The 19,887-nt window shown below is 46.6% G+C and overlaps 1 protein-coding gene across 1 annotated transcript; it reads right to left on the bottom strand.

Annotated features, from left to right (window-relative positions):
• Nucleotides 1-140: 140 nt before the first annotated feature.
• Nucleotides 141-19,574, bottom strand: LOC109881867 (PR domain zinc finger protein 14-like). The gene is made up of 6 exons (XM_031791348.1): nucleotides 18,813-19,574; nucleotides 7,488-7,643; nucleotides 3,335-3,494; nucleotides 2,202-2,321; nucleotides 1,316-1,480; nucleotides 141-580 (listed from the first exon to the last, which is right to left on the bottom strand). The coding sequence occupies exons 1-6, from the start codon at nucleotides 19,572-19,574 to the stop codon at nucleotides 141-143; spliced, it is 1,803 nt and encodes a 600-aa protein (XP_031647208.1).
• Nucleotides 19,575-19,887: the final 313 nt, after the last annotated feature.

Genomic DNA, 19,887 nt, shown 5'->3' with positions numbered 1-19,887 from the left:
CTTTTTACAACACTGGTGTCTCTTTAGATGTCCTGACTGACTGAAACTCTTCCCACACAAGGAGCAGTGGAACAGCTTCTCTCCTGTGTGAGTGAGCTGGTGTGTCTGAGATTACCCCCTGTAGTGAAACTCTTCCCACACTAGGAGCAGTGGATTAGCTTCTCTCCTGTGTGAGTGTGCTGGTGTGTTCTGAGGTTAATCTCTCTATTGAAGCTCTTCCCACACTGGGAGGAGTGAAACGGCTTCTCTCCTGTGTGAGTGAGCTGGTGTGTTCTGAAATGACCTCCTGTAGTGAAACACTTCCCACACTGGGAGCAGTGGTTTGATCGTGGCTTGTCCATCTCGCTCTGTTTCCTGGTGGGAGCTGGGTTGGAGGAACTTGAGGTGGTTCCATGGTGCTGTGTTGAGTTGCTGGAGGACATGCGATTCTCTGATCTGATCTCTCCACTCCTCAACAGTCTGACATACTCATCATGGTGACTTATCTTTATGTGCTTGTGGAGGAAGATCTGAGAGGTGAAGGAGAACGGACAGCCAGAGCACGAGAAGATCTGGACCTGGGACGCCTCAGCGTTCACATCTGAGAGAGATGAAGGGGAGAGAGAAAGAAGAGAAATCAAGATCACAAGGTGCATGATCATTATTGTTCCAGACAACTTCACATGAACTTCTCAGGACCAGTATGATAATACACCACAGAAATCATATTTAAAATCAATGAGTTTCAATTGAGAAATGAGTAATAATGAGTATTAATGAGTAATAATTAAGCAATAATGAGTATTAATGAGAAATAATAGCGTAATAATGAAGTAATAACGTGTATGAATGAGTAATAATGGCATAATAATGAGTATTAATATGTAATAATGGGTAATAATGAGCAATACGGAAGTAATAACGAGTATTAATGAGTAATACGGAGGCAATGATGAGTAACAGTGAGTAATAATTAAGTAATCATGAGTATTAATGACGTAATAATGGGTATCAATGAAGGAATAATGAGTAATAGTGAGTAATAATTAAGCACTAATGAGTATTAATGAAGTAATAATGGGTATTAATGAGTAATAGTGTTCAATGATGGGTATTAAAGAGTAATATTGCATAATAATGAGCAATAATGAGTAATAATGCGTGTTAATGGGTAATAATGAGTATTCGTGAATACTAATGGGTATCAATGAGTAATAATGAGTATTAATGAAGTAATAGGAGGTAAAAAGAAAATTATTGTAAGGGGAGTGAAAAGAGGAGTGAAAAGTAAGGGCAGAGGCAGGGATGAAGAGGGGAGGAAGAGGGGAGAAATTACCTTTAGCAGAGCTCTTTTTGTCCCAGAGGTAGTCGAAGACAATGCCCAGGTCTCTGGCGTACTCCTCTCCGTACCAAACCAACAGCTCCTCTCCAACAGCTATGGGCTTACAGCAGCGGTACAGAATCCCTCCTCTGTACTGGAAGGACACCAGATTCTGCTCTTCTTCACCACGAGCACAGTTCACATACCTGAGAAGAAGTCGGGGGTTAATTATGTACAAGAGATTGAGGTGTTCAAGTAGGTGCAGTGGTTCCTCGCAATGGCGGAATGACACAATTTACCACAATCTGCCACAAAGTGTTGCGGCATAAAGCTCAAAACTTTGAATTGAGGAACCACTGTAGGTACAGAGAGAAACAGAAGGAGGAAGAGGACTGTGAGACTTCCTCTGTACTTGTCACGTTTCGGACCAATGCGCAGCATGGTATGCGTACATTCTCCTTTTAATGAATGAACAAAAACAACAAACAACCAAACGAAACGTGAATCTATACAAACTAGTGCTGACAGGCAACTAAACATAGACATACAAAAACTAGAGTACCCACACAGGTCACACCCTGACCTAACCAAAATATATAGAAAAACAGGGATATCTAAGGTCAGGGAGTGACAGTACTTCAGTGTTGCTCACCTCATCCAGTTGGAGTGAGTGTCTCTCCCTGCATCGATGTAGTTGTCCCAAATTAAGAACAGCCCAATAACACACAGTACGTACACGCACACACACGCGCACACACACACACACACACACACACACACACACACACACACACACACACACACACACACACACACACACACACACACACACACACACACACACACACACACACACACACACACACACACACACACACACACACACACACACTCCTCTCACCACTCTCCATGGCTTGGTCCTTGACTGTGAGCTCTCCTTCATAAGGGATGTCAGGGAAGAAGAGGGGAGGGCCATGGACCTCACACTCCTCCATGAAGAATGACTTGCCGTCCTCACAGTCTGGGAGAGAAAGAGAAACAGAACATGTTAAACATCAGTTATTATGATGATGACATGCAGTAAAAATATAAAACCCCAGCGTGGTTGAGAGAAAGAGAGTAAGAAATACACTTCTGCATAAGAGCGTCCACTAAATGCACAGAGGATCAAATTAAATGTGGGTAGATTTAGGTAAGAATGCTTATTTCCCCAGCCATGAAGAGATCCAATCCCAAATCTCAATGGGACACAACGCCCATTACCACAGTGACCCCCCCACCCTTAAAGGGGCAACTGAAAATGTTGTCTCCTCTGATATGAGACTCCGGTCACAAGAAATTAAATGAAACTGAGCAATATAACTAATTAATTCCTACGAATACATTTCTTGTTTTTGAAACATTAAAAACCATGGTCATCCTGGTTTTGTGTTTAAAAAAAATATATAATTATGGCGCATTTAACATAAATTAAAAACATATAATTATATTTCAAAAGAGGTTCTGAAATCAGGATCGCTGATATAAATTCTATTTGGACACAGTTCTCTTAGAACAAACCAGAAACTACACGTATCTAGGACCTAATATCAGCAACACAGGTCGCTTTTACATGGCTGTGAATGAGCTGAGAGACAAAGCAAGAAGAGCATTCTATGCCATTAAAAGGAACATCAAAATCCAAATTCCAATTAGAATCTGTCTCAAAATGTTCCAATCAGCTATAGAACCAATTGTTCTATATGGCAGTGAAATATGGCGTCCGCTCTCTAAAAACGAATTTACCAAATGGGAGGATCATCCAATCGAAATACTGCATGCAGAGTTTTGCCAGACTGTATTGTAAGTACAAAGAAAAACTCCACATAACTCATTTAGAGCAGAATTGGGCCAATACCCCCTGGGCCAATACCCCCTGTGCCAATACCCCCTGGGCCAATACCCCCTGGGCCAAAACCCCCTGGGCCAATACCCCCTGGGCCAAAACCCCCTGGGCCAATACCCCCTGGGCCAATACCCCCTGGGCCAAAACACCCTGGGCCAAAACCCCCTGGGCCAATACCCCCTGGGCCAATACCCCCTGGGCCAAAACCCCCTGGGCCAAAACCCCCTGGGCCAATACCCCCTGGGCCAAAACCCCCTGGGCCAATACCCCCTGGGCCAATACCCCCTGGGCCAATACCCCCTGCTCATTCTAATAGAAACAACCCCCTGCTCATTCTAATAGAAACAACCCCCTGCTCATTCTAATAGAAACAACCCCCTGCTCATTCTAATAGAAACAACCCCCTGCTCATTCTAATAGAAACAACCCCCTGCTCATTCTAATAGAAAAAAAACCCTGGGCCAATACCCCCTGGGCCAATACCCCCTGGGCCAATACCCCCTGGGCCAATACCCCCTGCTCATTCTAATAGAAACAACCCCCTGCTCATTCTAATAGAAACAACCCCCTGCTCATTCTAATAGAAACAACCCCCTGCTCATTCTAATAGAAACAACCCCCTGCTCATTCTAATAGAAACAACCCCCTGCTCATTCTAATAGAAACAACCCCCTGCTCATTCTAATAGAAACAACCCCCTGCTCATTCTAATAGAAACAACCCCCTGCTCATTCTAATAGAAACAACCCCCTGCTCATTCTAATAGAAACAACCCCCTGCTCATTCTAATAGAAACAACCCCCTGCTCATTCTAATAGAAACAACCCCCTGCTCATTCTAATAGAAACAACCCCCTGCTCATTCTAATAGAAACAACCCCCTGCTCATTCTAATAGAAACAACCCCCTGCTCATTCTAATAGAAACAACCCCCTGCTCATTCTAATAGAAACAACCCCCTGCTCATTCTAATAGACACAACCCCCTGCTCATTCTAATAGAAACAACCCCCTGCTCATTCTAATAGAAACAACCCCCTGCTCATTCTAATAGAAACAACCCCCTGCTCATTCTAATAGAAACAACCCCCTGCTCATTCTAATAGAAACAACCCCCTGCTCATTCTAATAGAAACAACCCCCTGCTCATTCTAATAGAAACAACCCATCACATTTTACAACCATCTAAAAACAAGAGACACCAAAACGTTTCATCACACAGCTCTACAATGTCAAACATGAGAAGAGTCCCCTCAGTCAGCTGGTTCTGAGGCTTAGTTCAGTAACCCAAACCAACCACATAGAGCCTCAGGACAGCACTCAGTCAGCTGGTTCTGAGGCTCAGTTCACTAACCCAAACCAACCACATAGAGCCTCAGGACAGCACTCAGTCAGCTGGTTCTGAGGCTCAGTTCAGTAACCCAAACCAACCACATAGAGCCTCAGGACAGCACTCAGTCAGCTGGTTCTGAGGCTCAGTTCAGTAACCCAAACCAACCACATAGAGCCTCAGGACAGCACTCAGTCAGCTGGTTCTGAGGCTCAGTTCAGTAACCCAAACCAACCACATAGAGCCTCAGGACAGCACTCAGTCAGCTGGTTCTGAGGCTCAGTTCAGTAACCCAAACCAACCACATAGAGCCTCAGGACAGCACTCAGTCAGCTGGTTCTGAGGCTCAGTTCAGTAACCCAAACCAACCACATAGAGCCTCAGGACAGCACTCAGTCAGCTGGTTCTGAGGCTCAGTTCAGTAACCCAAACCAACCACATAGAGCCTCAGGACAGAACTCAGTCAGCTGGTTCTGAGGCTCAGTTCAGTAACCCAAACAAACCACATAGAGCCCCAGGACAGCACTCAGTCAGCTGGTTCTGAGGCTCAGTTCAGTAACCCAAACCAACCACATAGAGCCTCAGGACAGCACTCAGTCAGCTGGTTCTGAGGCTCAGTTCAGTAACCCAAACCAACCACATAGCGACTCAGGACAGCACTCAGTCAGCTGGTTCTGAGGCTCAGTTCAGTAACCCAAACCAACCACATAGCGACTCAGGACAGCACTCAGTCAGCTGGTTCTGAGGCTCAGTTCAGTAACCCAAACCAACCACATAGCGACTCAGGACAGCACTCAGTCAGCTGGTTCTGAGGCTCAGTTCGGTAACCCAAACCAACCACATAGCGACTCAGGACAGCACTCAGTCAGCTGGTTCTGAGGCTCAGTTCGGTAACCCAAACCAACCACATAGCGACTCAGGACAGCACTCAGCCAGCTGGTTCTGAGGCTCAGTTCAGTAACCCAAACCAACCACATAGCGACTCAGGACAGCACTCAGTCAGCTGGTTCTGAGGCTCAGTTCAGTAACCCAAACCAACCACATAGCGACTCAGGACAGCACTCAGTCAGCTGGTTCTGAGGCTCAGTTCAGTAACCCAAACCAACCACATAGCGACTCAGGACAGCACTCAGTCAGCTGGTTCTGAGGCTCAGTTCAGTAACCCAAACCAACTACATAGCGACTCAGGACAGCACTCAGTCAGCTGGTTCTGAGGCTCAGTTCAGTAACCCAAACCAACCACATAGCGACTCAGGACAGCACTCAGTCAGCTGGTTCTGAGGCTCAGTTCAGTAACCCAAACCAACCACATAGCGACTCAGGACAGCACTCAGTCAGCTGGTTCTGAGGCTCAGTTCAGTAACCCAAACCAACCACATAGCGACTCAGGACAGCACTCAGTCAGCTGGTTCTGAGGCTCAGTTCAGTAACCCAAACCAACCACATAGCGACTCAGGACAGCACTCAGAAAATCTTGCCCAACCAAATCAAATCTAAGTAAACTTCAATGCTATTTGTCTCTAAACAGACAGTACATGGTGGCAGACTATCTGACCACTGTGACTGATAGAAAACTGAGGAAAACACTGACTAGGTACAGACTCAGTGAGGACAGTCTGGCTTTAGAGACCGGTCGTCACGGATAAACCTGGCTGCCCAGTGAGGACAGTCTGGCTAAAGAGACCGGTCATCACAGACAAACCTGGCTGCCCAGAGAGGACAGGCTGTGCTCACTCTGCTCCAGGGGAGAGGAAGAGACAGAGCTGCATTTCATATTAGTCAGTACATAGAATTTGAAACTATAAAAATATATATTTATTGGGTGAAAAGCCTAAATGTCAATAATATTTCCCGTTTTGTTTTGGCTTTCATACCATGTGGCTTCTCAGTCAGGTTGAGACTGGTCTACTACAGTGCCCTCCACTAGTATTGACACCCTTGGTAATTATGAGAAAAACGGGCTGTGAATTTTTTTTCTTTATTGGCAAACCTGGCTTTCAAGAGAAGACAGGCTATGTGCTCACTGCCCATAAAACTAGATGGAAACTGAGCTGCACTTCCTAACCTCCTGCCCAATGTATGACCATGTAAGACACATATTTCTCTCAGATTACACAGACCCACAAAGAATTTGAAAACAAATCGGATTTTGATAAACTCCCATATCTCCTGGGTGAAATACCACAGTGTGCCATCACAGCAGCAACATTTGTGACCTGTTGCCACAAGAAAAGGGCAACCAGTGAAGAACAAACACCATTGTAAATACAACGCATATTTATGCTTATTTATTTTCCCTTTTGTACTTTAACCATTTGCACATCATTACAACACTGTATATATATATAATATGACATTTGTAATGTCTTTATTGTTTTGGAACTTCTGTGAGTGTAATGTTTACTGTTCATTTATATTGTTTATTTCACTTCTGTATATTATCTACTTCACTTGCTTTGGCAATGTTAACACATGTTTCCCATGACAATAAAGCCCCTTGAATTGAATTGAGTGAGAAGGAAAGAGATAGAGATAGATAGAAAGCGATAGATACACAGAGAGATAATGACTCACAGATGTAGTGATCATCTTTGGGGACCTCCTCCTCTGTGTAAGTGATTCTTGGTCTGTCTCTCAGATTTCTGCTGCGCTTGTATGTGTCCAGCTCTGCTTTCTGCCTTTCCAGCCACTCTCTCTTAGACGGGCCTGGTGCACAGACAGACAGACAGACAGACAGACAGACAGACAGACAGACAGACAGACAGACAGACAGACAGACAGACAGACAGACAGACAGACAGACAGACAAACAGACAAACAGATAGACAGACAGACTAAGCAAAATCACCATCTCAAACTCTAACAGTCTATTCTTGTCTGTCTCTGTTACCTGAGGTTGATGGTTTGGGGTGCAACAAACGAGCCCCTTGCTGTGTGGAACTCCCTGTGTTATGTGTATGACAGTAACACACACCGTGGCTCCTAGCCCCTCCTGTACTCCACTGTGGGTGTCTGCTGGGCTGCCGTCTCTGAGGAAGGCCACTTCTTCTTCTGTCAGCTCCTCCATTAATGGCTGGACGGGTTCTGTCCCCATATTACTGGGTCCTGCCTCCTCGCCACTGGGGGGCTGCTGAGGACCAAAGGACGGTGATGGAGGGACAGGGCTTAACTGACTTGACTAGTTAAATAAATTTTGAATAAAAAAAATACCACCAAAATATATGGTAGCTTGAGTTTCAGATAAGAATTTGTCGTTGGTAAGAAGAAGTGGCCCAAGGAAGCTGCCCTGCGGTATTCCACAGTCTAAAGCATGAAGGGAAGAAAACAACCCATTAATATAGGTGGACTGTTTCCTGTCAGTTAGATGTACTATTATTCTAGTAGTATTCTAATAGCAGTCAAGTAGTACCCAAGTACTAATCTAGTAGTAGACAAGTAGTAGTAGCTTAGTAGTAGTACCTAGTAGTAGTACCTAGTAGTAGTCTAGACGTAGTCTAATATTAGCCTAGTATTAGTCTAGTAGTAGTCTAGTAGTAGCCTAGTATTAGTCGAATAGTAGTCTAGTAGTAGCCTAGTAGTAGCCTTGTAGTAGTCTAGTAGTAGCCTAGTAGTAGCCTAGTAGTAGACTAGACGTAGTCTAATATTAGCCTAGCATTAGCCTAGTATTAGTCTAGTATTAGTCTAGTAGTAGCCTAGTAGTAGCCTGGTAGTAGTCTAATAGTAGTAGCCTAGTAGTAGTCTAATAGTAGTAGTCTAATATTAGCCTAGTAGTAGTCTAATAGTAGTAGTCTAATAGTAGCCTAATAGTAGCCTAGTAGTAGTAGTCTAGTAGTAGCCTAGTAGTAGTCTAGTAGTAGTCACCTAGTAATAGTCTAGTAGTAGACTAATAGTAGTAGCCTAGTAGTCGTCTAGTAGTAGCCTAGTAATAGCCTAGTAGTAGACTAGTAGTAGACTAGTAGTAGTAGCCTAGTAGTAGCCTAGTAGTAGTCTAGTAGTAGCCTAGTAGTAGTCTAATAGTAGTAGCCTAGTAGTTGTCTAATAGTAGTCTAGTAGTAGCCTAGTAATAGTCTAATAGTAGTCTAGTAGTAGTCTAGTAGTAGTCTAGTAGTAGTAGCCTAGTAATAGTCTAATAGTAGTCTAGTAGTAGCCTAGTAGTAGTAGCCTAGTAGTGGTCTAGTAGTAGTATCCTAGTAGTAGTCTAGTAGTAGTAGCCTTTTAATAGTCTACTAGTAGAATAGTAGTAGTAGCCTAGTAGTAGTAGACTAGTAGTAGTCTAATAGTAGTCTAGTAGTAGCAGCCTAGTAGTAGTCTAGTAGTAGTAGTCTGGTAGTAGTCTAGTAGTAGTCTGGTAGTAGCCTAATGGTAGTCTAGTAGTAGTCTAGTAGTAGTCTAGTGGTAGTCTAGTAGTAGTAGCCTAGTAGTAGTCTAGTTTTAGTGTAGTACTAACCTAGTTGTAGTCTAGTAGTAGTCTAGTAGTAGTCTAGTAGTAACCTAGTTGTAGTCTAGTAGTAGTCTAGTAGTAGTCTAGTTGTAGTCTAGTAGTAGTCTAGTAGTAGTCTACTAGTGGTAGCCTAGTAGTAGTCTAGTAGTAGTAGCCTAGTAGTAGTCTAGTGGTTGTAGTCTAGTAGTAGTCTATTAGTAGTAACCTAGTAGTAGTCTAGTAGTAGTAACCTAGTAGTAGTCTAGTAGTTGTAGTCTAGTAGTAGTATAGTAGTAGTCTAGTAGTAGTAGCCTAGTGGGAGTCTATTAGTTGTAGTCTAGTAGTTGTAGTCTTGTAGTAGTCTAGTAGTAGTAACCTAGTAGTAGTCTAGTAGTAGTAATCTAGTAGTTGTCTAGTAGTAGTAGCCTAGTAGTAGTCTAGTTTTAGTCTAGTAGTAACCTAGTTGCAGTCTAGTAGTAGTCTAGTTGTAGTCTACTAATGGTAGCCTAGTAGTAGCCTAGTAATAGTAGCCTAGTAGTAGTCTAGTAGTAGTAACCTAGTAGTAGTCTAGTAGGTGTAGTCTATTAGTAGTCTATTAGTAGTAACCTAGTAGTAGTCTAGTAGTAGTATAGTTGTAGTCTACTAGTGGTAGCCTATTAGTAGTCTAGTAATAGTAGCCTAGTAGTAGTCTAGTAGTAGTAACCTAGTAGTAGTCTAGTAGTTGTAGTCTAGTAGTAGTCTAGTAGTAACCTAGTTGTAGTCTAGTAGTAGTAGTCTAGTAGTAGTCTAGTAGTAGTAACCTAGTAGTAGTCTGGTAGTAGTAGCCTAGTAGCAGTCTAGTTTTAGTCTAGTAGTAACCTAGTTGTAGTCTAGTAGTAGTCTAGTAGTAGTCTAGTAGTGGTAGCCTAGTAGTAGTCTAGTAGTAGTCTAGTAGTGGTAGCCAAGTAGTAGTCTAGTTGTAGTCTAGTAGTAGTCTATTAGTGGTAAACTAGTAGTAGTCTAGTAGTAGTCTAGTTGTAGTCTAGTAGTAGTCTATTAGTGGTAAACTAGTAGTAGTCTAGTTGTAGTCTAGTAGTAGTCTAGCTAGTTATCCAGTAATGTTTCACCTTTGTCTGCTCTGTCTGTCTCAACCAACTACTGCTGCTGCTGAGGTCAATTTGTCAAGCAAGCTTAGCCCATATGCACTGGGCCGCAGGGCGACTGTTGGCGCTAAATGTACAATGGTGGGAATAAAGAGTGAGATTCTAAAATATTTTACAAGAACACACGACATGACCGGTGTGGACAGCATGTGAGCCGTCACCTCAGACCGGGTTCGTTCCTGGGTTGTGTCGCAGCGGGCCGCGACCGGGAGACCCATGCTGCGGTGCACAATTGGCCCAGAATCGTCAGGGAAGTTTGGCTGCTGGAATGTCCTTGTCCCATATTGTCAACATATTTATTGTATAGTATCAAATGGTAGTCTACAGTAGCCTACAATGGCATTTAAATGAATACCCTACTTGATGGCCAACAGATGCAAATGTAGCCTATCATTCACATTTAATGTAATTTTCATTGTGGACTTTTTCCCATAACAGAAACCATGGAGGGAGTTTCAAATTTCCACTCGTGCAGCGCTCCATACCCTAGAACTGAGCATGAGTAAAACCCTTCGCTTGATACGGTGATCCATAAGATACTTCGACATTTGAATACAGTTTACTTTAAACCTCCTCTGAGCTAATTTATCTAAAGAGCTCTAGCCCACCTAAAGTACTTTGCCAGTGCTTTGTCACCATTATATCAGTTCTACCGCGTTAATATGTTTTATTGAAAAGGGTTGTCTCCATAATGACCCATCTAAATAGCCTATCTACAACTGGTAATAAAGTTGTCACTGTGTGTGCACCTGCTTCTGTTTCCTTGACTCAGCTGCCTCTCCTGCAGCACTCTCTCAATCAGTGGTCTCAATGCACACACAGTCCTCTGCCCCTCCCCACCTCCCCACTCACTCAGTAACAACCTGCTCACTGCCTGATAGTCAGCAGCAGGCTACAGTTAAAAATGGATATTAAAACAATTGAGAGAAATGCCATGAAGGCAGCAGTGCAATTTAGAAGTAGTTCAAAAACACACCACCCTCGACCAATACATTTTCACCCGCTACATCGTATTCAAAGTAGCCCAAAAACACATCACCCTCGACAAATACATTTTCACCCGCTACATCGTATTCAAAGTAGCCCAAATTGGCTAGAAGACCACGAACATGGCAACCCTGACCAGTCTTGATTCCCAAGGCCTGCCCGCTCATTAGCAGGATTTGGCTGTCATCGAACAGGAGGGTATTTTATGAGCTAAACCGAACAAGATGCACCTCCAACAACACAAAACCTCACATAATTCTGCCCCAATTTCTCTCAACCAGTGGCACATGTGCTTTTTAGGTGAGCGCTGATGTCCCACTTCATCAAAGGTATGAGTTGTCCATTCCTTAGCGCACCTCTCCAGGATGCTGTTGGAGAGATGTGTCCCTGCCACGCGCCAACCACGTTCCGTCAACAGAAAGAACATAAATCATGTAGCAGAAGAGTATGTGACCTTTTCTATAGCCTACAGGCTGGATACGTGTGTACGACAGCCACTTTTAACCTCATGTAGGTTTCTCCTATCAAATAGCCTGACCTAGATGGCGCCCAATCAAATACAAAATGTCCTGACATGTTAACAAACAACATATCCTAAAAACAGGTCAGGTCAAAGTCAAATGGACAATATGTAATGGATAATTAGGCTAATCACATCTGCTGTCTAGGAGTTTCACCCTGTGGGCAAATTTTGTCATGATCTGTGGTTTCATGTCTGTCAACGAGCTTATCGTAACGAAACATGAAATACTGTACTTCAGCATTGCAAATAAGCCCAGTATAACGCTTGATGGAGTTGAGTAGTTGGTATTCAGAGCTTAAATAGCCACATTGATTAGTCACAGGAATCAGGACTAATTAAGTCACTGCAACGGCCTGTTTGACAAATACTGGGCTTAGCACATGGATGGGTATTTGTGAAATTCCATTGCAGGCCGACATGGTAGGCTACACCAGTTGGCACCGACCGATGCTGACTTCTGGTCCTGTTCAGGATCAGGTCTTTTTTTGAGAGCGGTCCAGCTGTGACATCATCTCTCAGCGCAGTCATCCCTCAGGGGGGTAAGAGAGAGAGGACGGTCTGTAGATTGATGGGTGGGACAGTCATCAATAGTTCTTAAGACATTGAGTGTGTGTGATTAGTGTATGTCCCTTAATGGATCCTAAAGAAGAGCTCGTAATTCACTCCCAAATCAATAGGACATGTCAGGGGACATGTTCCTTTCATGTAGCCCAATGTCCATATGCATTTTTAATGGGCTTAATGCATTCCTCTCTAAATATCAATAATATAGTCACACAATTGCTCTGTGTCAAATAGTCCTGATCAAATATCTAACAGTGTTTGGTCAAAGGCAGTTCTGTGGGAAAGTTACAAATACTGTAGAAAATGTATAACGTTCTGTTAAAAATAACTGCATGTCACGATCGTCGTAGTGAGGAGAGCAAAGCGCAGCGTGGTGTGAATGCATGATTTAATGAAAGACGGGAAAAACACGAAATACACTAAAACAAACAAACAAACTAACAAGATGAACGTGACCGCTATCGAAACACTGTGCTAACATGCATCATAACATAGACAGTACAAAAACACATACATCACCCTCATCACACCCTGACCTAACCAAAACAATAACACATACATCCCCCATGTCACACCCTGACCTAACCAAAATATATAAAGAAAACGAAGAATACTCAGGTCAGGGCGTGGCAGTACACCCCCCCCCCCCCCCCCCCCCCCCCACAAAGGTGCGGACTCCGGCCGCAAAAATCTAAAGGGGAGGGTCCGGGTGGGCCTCTTTCACGGCGGCGGCTCGGGTGCGGGACGTGGACCCCGCTCTACCTCAGTCTTGGCCCACTTAGGTGGCGCCCTCGCAGCGGGCCCCGGACTGAAGATCATCGTAGAGAGCGCCACTGGACGGAAAGGCGCCTCTGGACTGAGGAGCGACTCTGGCAGCTCCAGACAGGAGGGAGTCTCTGGCGGCTCCGGACAGGAGGGCGACTCCGGCATCACCGGCGTGACAGGCGGCTCTGGCAGCTCCTGGCTGGCTGACGACTCTGGCAGCTCCTGGCTGGCTGACGGCTCTGGCAGCTCCTGGCTGACTGACGGCTCTGGCAGCTCCTGGCTGGCTGACGGCTCTGGCAGGTCCTGGCTGGCTGACGGCTCTGGCAGCTCCTGGCTGGCTGACGGCTCTGGCAGCTCCTGGCTGACAGACGGCTCTGTCAGCTCCTGGCTGGCTGACGGCTCTGGCGGGTCCTGGCTAACAGATGGCTCTGGTGGCTCCTGGCTGGCTGACAGCTTTGGCGGGTCCTGGCTGGCGGGCGGCCCTGGCGGCTCCTGGCAGACTGGCGGCTCTGGCGGCTCCTGGCTGACTGGCGGCTCGGGCGGCTCAGGACAGACTGGCGGCTCAGGACAGACGGGAGACTCTGGCGGCTCAGGACAGACGAGAGACTCTGGCGGCTCAGGACAGACGGGAGACTCTGGCTGCTCAGGGCAGACGGGAGACTCAGGTGGCTCAGGACAGACGGGAGACTCTAGCAGCTCTGGGCAGGAGGAAGGCTCTGGCAGCGCTGGACAGGCAGGAGCACCTGTAGGGATGAGACGGAGAGACAGCCTGGTGTGGGGGGCTGCCACTGGAGGGCTGGTGCGTGGAGGTGGCACTGGATAGACCGGACCGTGCAGGAGCACTGGAGCTCTTGAGCACCGAGCCTGCCCAACCTTACCTGGTTGAATGCTCCCGGTCGACCTGCCAGTGCGGCGAGGTGGAATAGCCCACACTGGGCTGTGCTGGCGAACCGGGTACACCATGCGTAAGGCTGGTGCCATGTACGCCGGCCCGAGGAGACGCACTGGAGACCAGATGCGTAAGGCACCTGGCACCTGGCTCGATGCCCACTCTAGCCCGGCTGATACGAGGAGCTGGAATGTACCGCACCGGCGCATAACACGGTGCCTGCCCGGTCCCTCTCTCTCTCCGGTAAGCACGGGAAGTTGGCGCAGGTCTCCTACCTGGCTTCACCACACTCCCCGTGTGCCCACCCCAATACATTTTTGGGGCTGCCTCTCTGGCTTCCAGCCACGCTGCCGTGCTGCCTCCTCATACCGGCGCCTCTCTGCTTTCGCTGCCTCCAGCTCTGCTTTGGGGCGCCGATATTCCCCTGGTTGTGCCCAGGGTCCTTCGCCATCCAAAATCTCCTCCCAAGTCCAGGAGTCCTGTGTTCTTTGCCGCTGCTGCTGCTGGCCGTTACCACGCTGCTTGGTCCATTGTTGGTGGGTTATTCTGTCACGATCGTCGTAGTGAGGAGAGCAAAGCGCAGCGTGGTGTGAATGCATGATTTAATGAAAGACGGAAAAAACACGAAATACACTAAAACAAACAAACAAACTAACAAGATGAACGTGACTGCTATCGAAACACTGTGCTAACATGCATCATAACATAGACAGTACAAAAACACATACATCCCCCATGTCACACCCTGACCTAACCAAAACAATAACACATACATCCCCCATGTCACACCCTGACCTAACCAAAACAATAACACATACATCCCCCATGTCACACCCTGACCTAACCAAAACAATAACACATACATCCCCCATGTCACACCCTGACCTAGCCAAAACAATAAAGAAAACAAAGAATACTCAGGTCAGGTCGTGACACTGCAAAGAGAGAATAGAGGGTGGAAACAATGTGGAATCAGTAAAGAAGTAACTTAGGTAATGTTATTGTTGTTGTTATTGTTATTGTTGTTGTTATTGTTATTGTTGTTGTTATTGTTGTTGTTATTGTTCATGCTGATTTGATTGGAAATCTAATGTCAGGAAATGTACAGTTCTGGTGAAACGTGTGATGCGTTTTATCTCTACCTATAATTCATTACACACCCCTCCTCCTCCCAGACGCACACACACGCACGCAGACACACACACATTCAGACATACACACATGCAGACACAAACACACACACACATGCAGACACTCACACATGCAGACACACACATGCAGACACACACACATGCAGACATACACACACGCAGACACACACACAGGCAGACACACACATGCAGACACACACACACACACACAGACACACACGCAGACACACACATGTAGACACACACACCCAGACACACGCAGACACACATATGCAGATGTAACCGATGTGAAATGGCTAGCTAGTTAGCAGGGTGCACGCTAATAGCATTTCAATCGGTGACGTCACTTGCTCTGAGACCTTGAAGTAGTAGTTCCCCTTGCTCTGCAAGGGCTGCGGCTTTTGTGGAGCGATTGGATAACGATGCTTCGAGGGTGGCTGCTGTCGATGTGTGCAGAGGGTCCCTGGTTCGAGCCCAGGTAGGGGCGAGGAGAGGGACGGAAGGTAAACTGTTACATAGACACACACACATGCAGACACACACACATATGCAGTCAGTCACATATTGATGGCATTATTATGAGCGGAACATTCCTGCTGTGGCAGAGATCCAGATCTGACTGAGACTCATCAATCATATATACACACGCGTACTCCTGGGAGACATGTCTGGGGCCGCTGGCTGCTGGGTCGCAGGTGCGGAGACTGAGGTAGAAAGTGGGAATTATTCCTCTCTTTCCTCTTTAAAGAGAAACAGCTCTCCCTCCCTCCCTCCCTCTGCGTTGAATACGCTCTATTTCCATCCACATTTCCTTCAGCTAATTTGAACACCACACTTCAAACGCTCACACACACATCTCCCTCTCACACTCTCACTACCCTCTCTCTCTCTCTCTCTCTCTCTCTCTCTCTCTCTCTCTCTCTCTCTCTCTCTCTCTCTCTCTCTCTCTCTCTGTCACACTCACACGCACACCCACACTCACACTCATACGCACACATACACACACACGTAGACACACACATTCTTACCCTCTCCATCTCAAGTCTCTCAATAGGCCAAGAAGAGAATGTTGGCTATTATCACTGCAGACTCTAGTATCACTGCAGACCCTATTATCTCTACAGACTCTATTATCACTGCAGACTCTAGTATCACTGCAGACCCTATTATCTCTGCAGACTCTATTATCTCTGCAGACTCTATTATCACTGCAGACTCTATTATCACTGCAGTCCCTATTATCACTGCAGACCCTATTATCAATTCATACACTTTATCTCTGCAGACTCTATTATCTCTGCAGACTCTATTATCACTGCAGACTCTATTATCACTGCAGTCCCTATTATCACTGCAGACCCTATTATCAATTCATACACTTTATCACTGGAGACCCTATTATCACTACAGACCCTATTATCACTGCATACTCTATTATCACTGCAGACCCTATTATCACTGCATACTCTATTATCACTGCAGACCCATTTATGCAACATGGCTCCATGTACACAATTTTCCAGTTACAGTATGATGCCTTGGAGCCCCTAGTCCCATATCTGTGTGTGTGTGTGTTTGTTTCTGTGTGTGTGTGTGTGTTTTAACTCACTCTGAAAGATGAATCATTGTTTCAATAGTCAGGCTGAAATGTCTATAGAATCTCAATAAAGGCCTTAATTATAAGGTGAGTTGCTGCTGTTGACTGTAGAAAGCCTACCTCTTTATTATATCAACTAAAGAGGACACATCAAACCTGCTGATTTCATTAAGGGGTGGGGTTTGGGGGTTGTGTATGTTTCTATGCATGTGATGGTTGTTTGTGACATGGTTGCTTGTTTCACACACAATGTGTTACCATCTCCATGACATTGTGTGTGTTGTCTTGAGTTTAGTGGTTTAGTATTCAGACTCCAGGAAGACTATAGTGACAGATAGTGACAGATGAACAGATTATAAACTACACATGCAGAGCTGCTGATATTAACACACTGTATTAGCCATAAAGCTCCTTCTTCATGCCCCCTGAACACATCTCAGGTCTGTTGGAGAGACTTTCTTTGCAGCACTGCACATCGCTTTGGGGTAACATTGTTACCATGGCAACTGGTTTTCCCGCACGCAAGCTGACATCACTCAGACAGCAGCGGAACATAGAGCACAGGGGGGTAATGAATATTCATGAAGGAAGGCCAGGGACCTGTTCCATTCTGGTGAACACACACACACATACACACACACACACACACACACACTGAAGGGCAGGGATTCGTAACATCCCAGAGAGCACATGCTCATCTCACGCCTCACTGATCACATTCTATTCACGCAGAGCATTCTCAGAAGACTACTCACTCACTCACACCACACACACACACACACACACACTCACTCACTCACTCACTCACTCACTCACTCACTCACTCACTCACTCACTCACTCACTCACTCACTCACTCACTCACTCACTCTCTCACTCACAGTAATTGATATACTAAAACTACAGATGTAGAAATTAAACATAATATATGTGTGTCTCACTTCTTAAAAAAAGCAATAACAAGTATTTGAACAGTATTGGTTGTTTGAGGCTACGTGTTACTGAAGTTGGTTAAGTATGACATAACCTATTTAACTACCAGCTTGCTCTCACAACTTACAGCAAACTACCCACTGGTTGACTCAACGTTGTTTCCATCTGATTTCAACATGGAAAAATGATTGGATTTGCTAAAAGTCATCAGGGAATCTTTCATTCACCCAACTTTGAACATAAATCCAGTGACATGGTGAATTTGTTGTTGTTGATTTCCCGTTACGTTAGTTGACAACTCAGCCAGATGTGAATCCAAACTAGAATTTGAAGTGACATCTGTGCCTAGTGGGTAAACATCAGCAGGAAGTGTTTTAACCAACTGTTCTGTAGTCGGTATGGTTTTGTCCTAAATGGAACACTATGGGCCCTGGACATACAGTATGTAGTGCACTTCATAGGAAATAGGATGCCATTTGAGACACAGATTATAACAGCTGGACTACTGTGTGTGTACTTGTTAAAGCTTGGTTTGACATCACTATTAAACAATAAACAGAGATGCTTCTCTCTATTACAGGAATCTGTGTGCAGTCTGCGACACACACACACACACACACGCTCACTCACACACTTACTCACACACACACATGCACACAGATTATGGTACAATATGGATTATGGTATAATATGGATAATATGATGAGGACTGAGGGCTGAGGGCTGGGGCTGAGGACTGGGGCTGAGGACTGGGGCTGAGGACTGAGGGCTGAGGACTGAGGGCTGAGGGCTGGGGCTGAGGACTGGGGCTGAGGACTGAGGGCTGAGGGCTGAGGACTGAGGGCTGAGGACTGAGGGCTGAGGGCTGAGAACTGAGGGCTGAGGGCTGGGGCTGAGGACTGAGGGCTGAGGACTGGGGCTGAGGACTGGGGCTGAGGGCTGGGGCTGAGGACTGGGGCTGAGGGCTGAGGACTGGGGCTGAGGGCTGGGGCTGAGGACTGGGGCTGAGGGCTGGGGCTGAGGGCTGGGGCTGAGGCTGAGGACTGGGGCTGAGGACTGGGGCTGAGGGCTGGGGCTGAGGACTGGGGCTGAGGGCTGGGGCTGAGGACTGAGGGCTGAGGGCTGAGGACTGAGGACTGAGGACTGAGGGCTGAGGGCTGGGGCTGAGGACTGAGGGCTGAGGACTGAGGACTGAGGACTGGGGCTGAGGGCTGAGGGCTGAGGACTGAGGACTGAGGGCTGAGGGCTGGGGCTGAGGACTGAGGGCTGAGGAGTGAGGACTGAGGGCTGAGGGCTGGGACTGAGGACTGAGGACTGAGGACTGAGGACTGAGGACTGAGGACTGAGGGCTGAGGACTGAGGGCTGAGGAGTGAGGGCTGAGGAGTGAGGACTGAGGGCTGAGGACTGAGGGCTGAGGACTGAGGACTGGGGCTGAGGAGTGAGGACTGAGGGCTGAGGGCTGAGGACTGAGGACTGAGGACTGGGGCTGAGGAGTGAGGACTGAGGACTGGGGCTGAGGACTGAGGGCTGAGGACTGAGGGCTGAGGACTGAGGACTGGGGCTGAGGAGTGAGGACTGAGGGCTGAGGGCTGAGGACTGAGGACTGAGGACTGGGGCTGAGGAGTGAGGGCTGAGGACTGAGGGCTGAGGACTGAGGACTGGGGCTGAGGAGTGAGGACTGAGGGCTGAGGGCTGAGGACTGAGGACTGGGGCTGAGGAGTGAGGACTGAGGACTGGGGCTGAGGACTGAGGGCTGAGGACTGGGGCTGAGGACTGAGGACTGAGGACTGAGGGCTGAGGACTGAGGAGTGAGGACTGGGGCTGAGGAGTGAGGACTGAGGGCTGAGGAGTGAGGGCTGAGGAGTGAGGACTGAGGGCTGAGGACTGAGGGCTGAGGACTGAGGACTGGGGCTGAGGAGTGAGGACTGAGGGCTGAGGGCTGAGGACTGAGGACTGAGGACTGGGGCTGAGGAGTGAGGACTGAGGACTGGGGCTGAGGACTGAGGGCTGAGGACTGGGGCTGAGGACTGAGGACTGAGGACTGAGGGCTGAGGACTGAGGAGTGAGGACTGGGGCTGAGGACTGGTCATCATTACTTTCAAGAGATATCCTTTTAATACTCGGTGTTCTAAACTCAGCAAAAAAAGAAATGTCCCTTCTTCAGGACCCTGTCTTTCAAAGATAATTTGTAAAAATCCAAATAACTTCACATATCTTCATTGTAAAGGGTTTAAACACTATTTGCCATGCTTGTTCACTGAACCATAAACAATTAATGAACATGCACCTGTGGAACAGTCGTTAAGACACTAACAGCTTACAGACGGTAGGCAATTAAGGTCACAGTTATGAAAACTTAGGACACTAAAGAGGCCTTTCTACTGACTCTGAAAAACACCAAAA

Source organism: Oncorhynchus kisutch, linkage group LG15 (assembly GCF_002021735.2).
Source record: "Oncorhynchus kisutch isolate 150728-3 linkage group LG15, Okis_V2, whole genome shotgun sequence".
Taxonomy (NCBI): Eukaryota; Metazoa; Chordata; class Actinopteri; order Salmoniformes; family Salmonidae; genus Oncorhynchus; species Oncorhynchus kisutch.
This window is presented reverse-complemented; position numbering and strand designations above follow the sequence as displayed.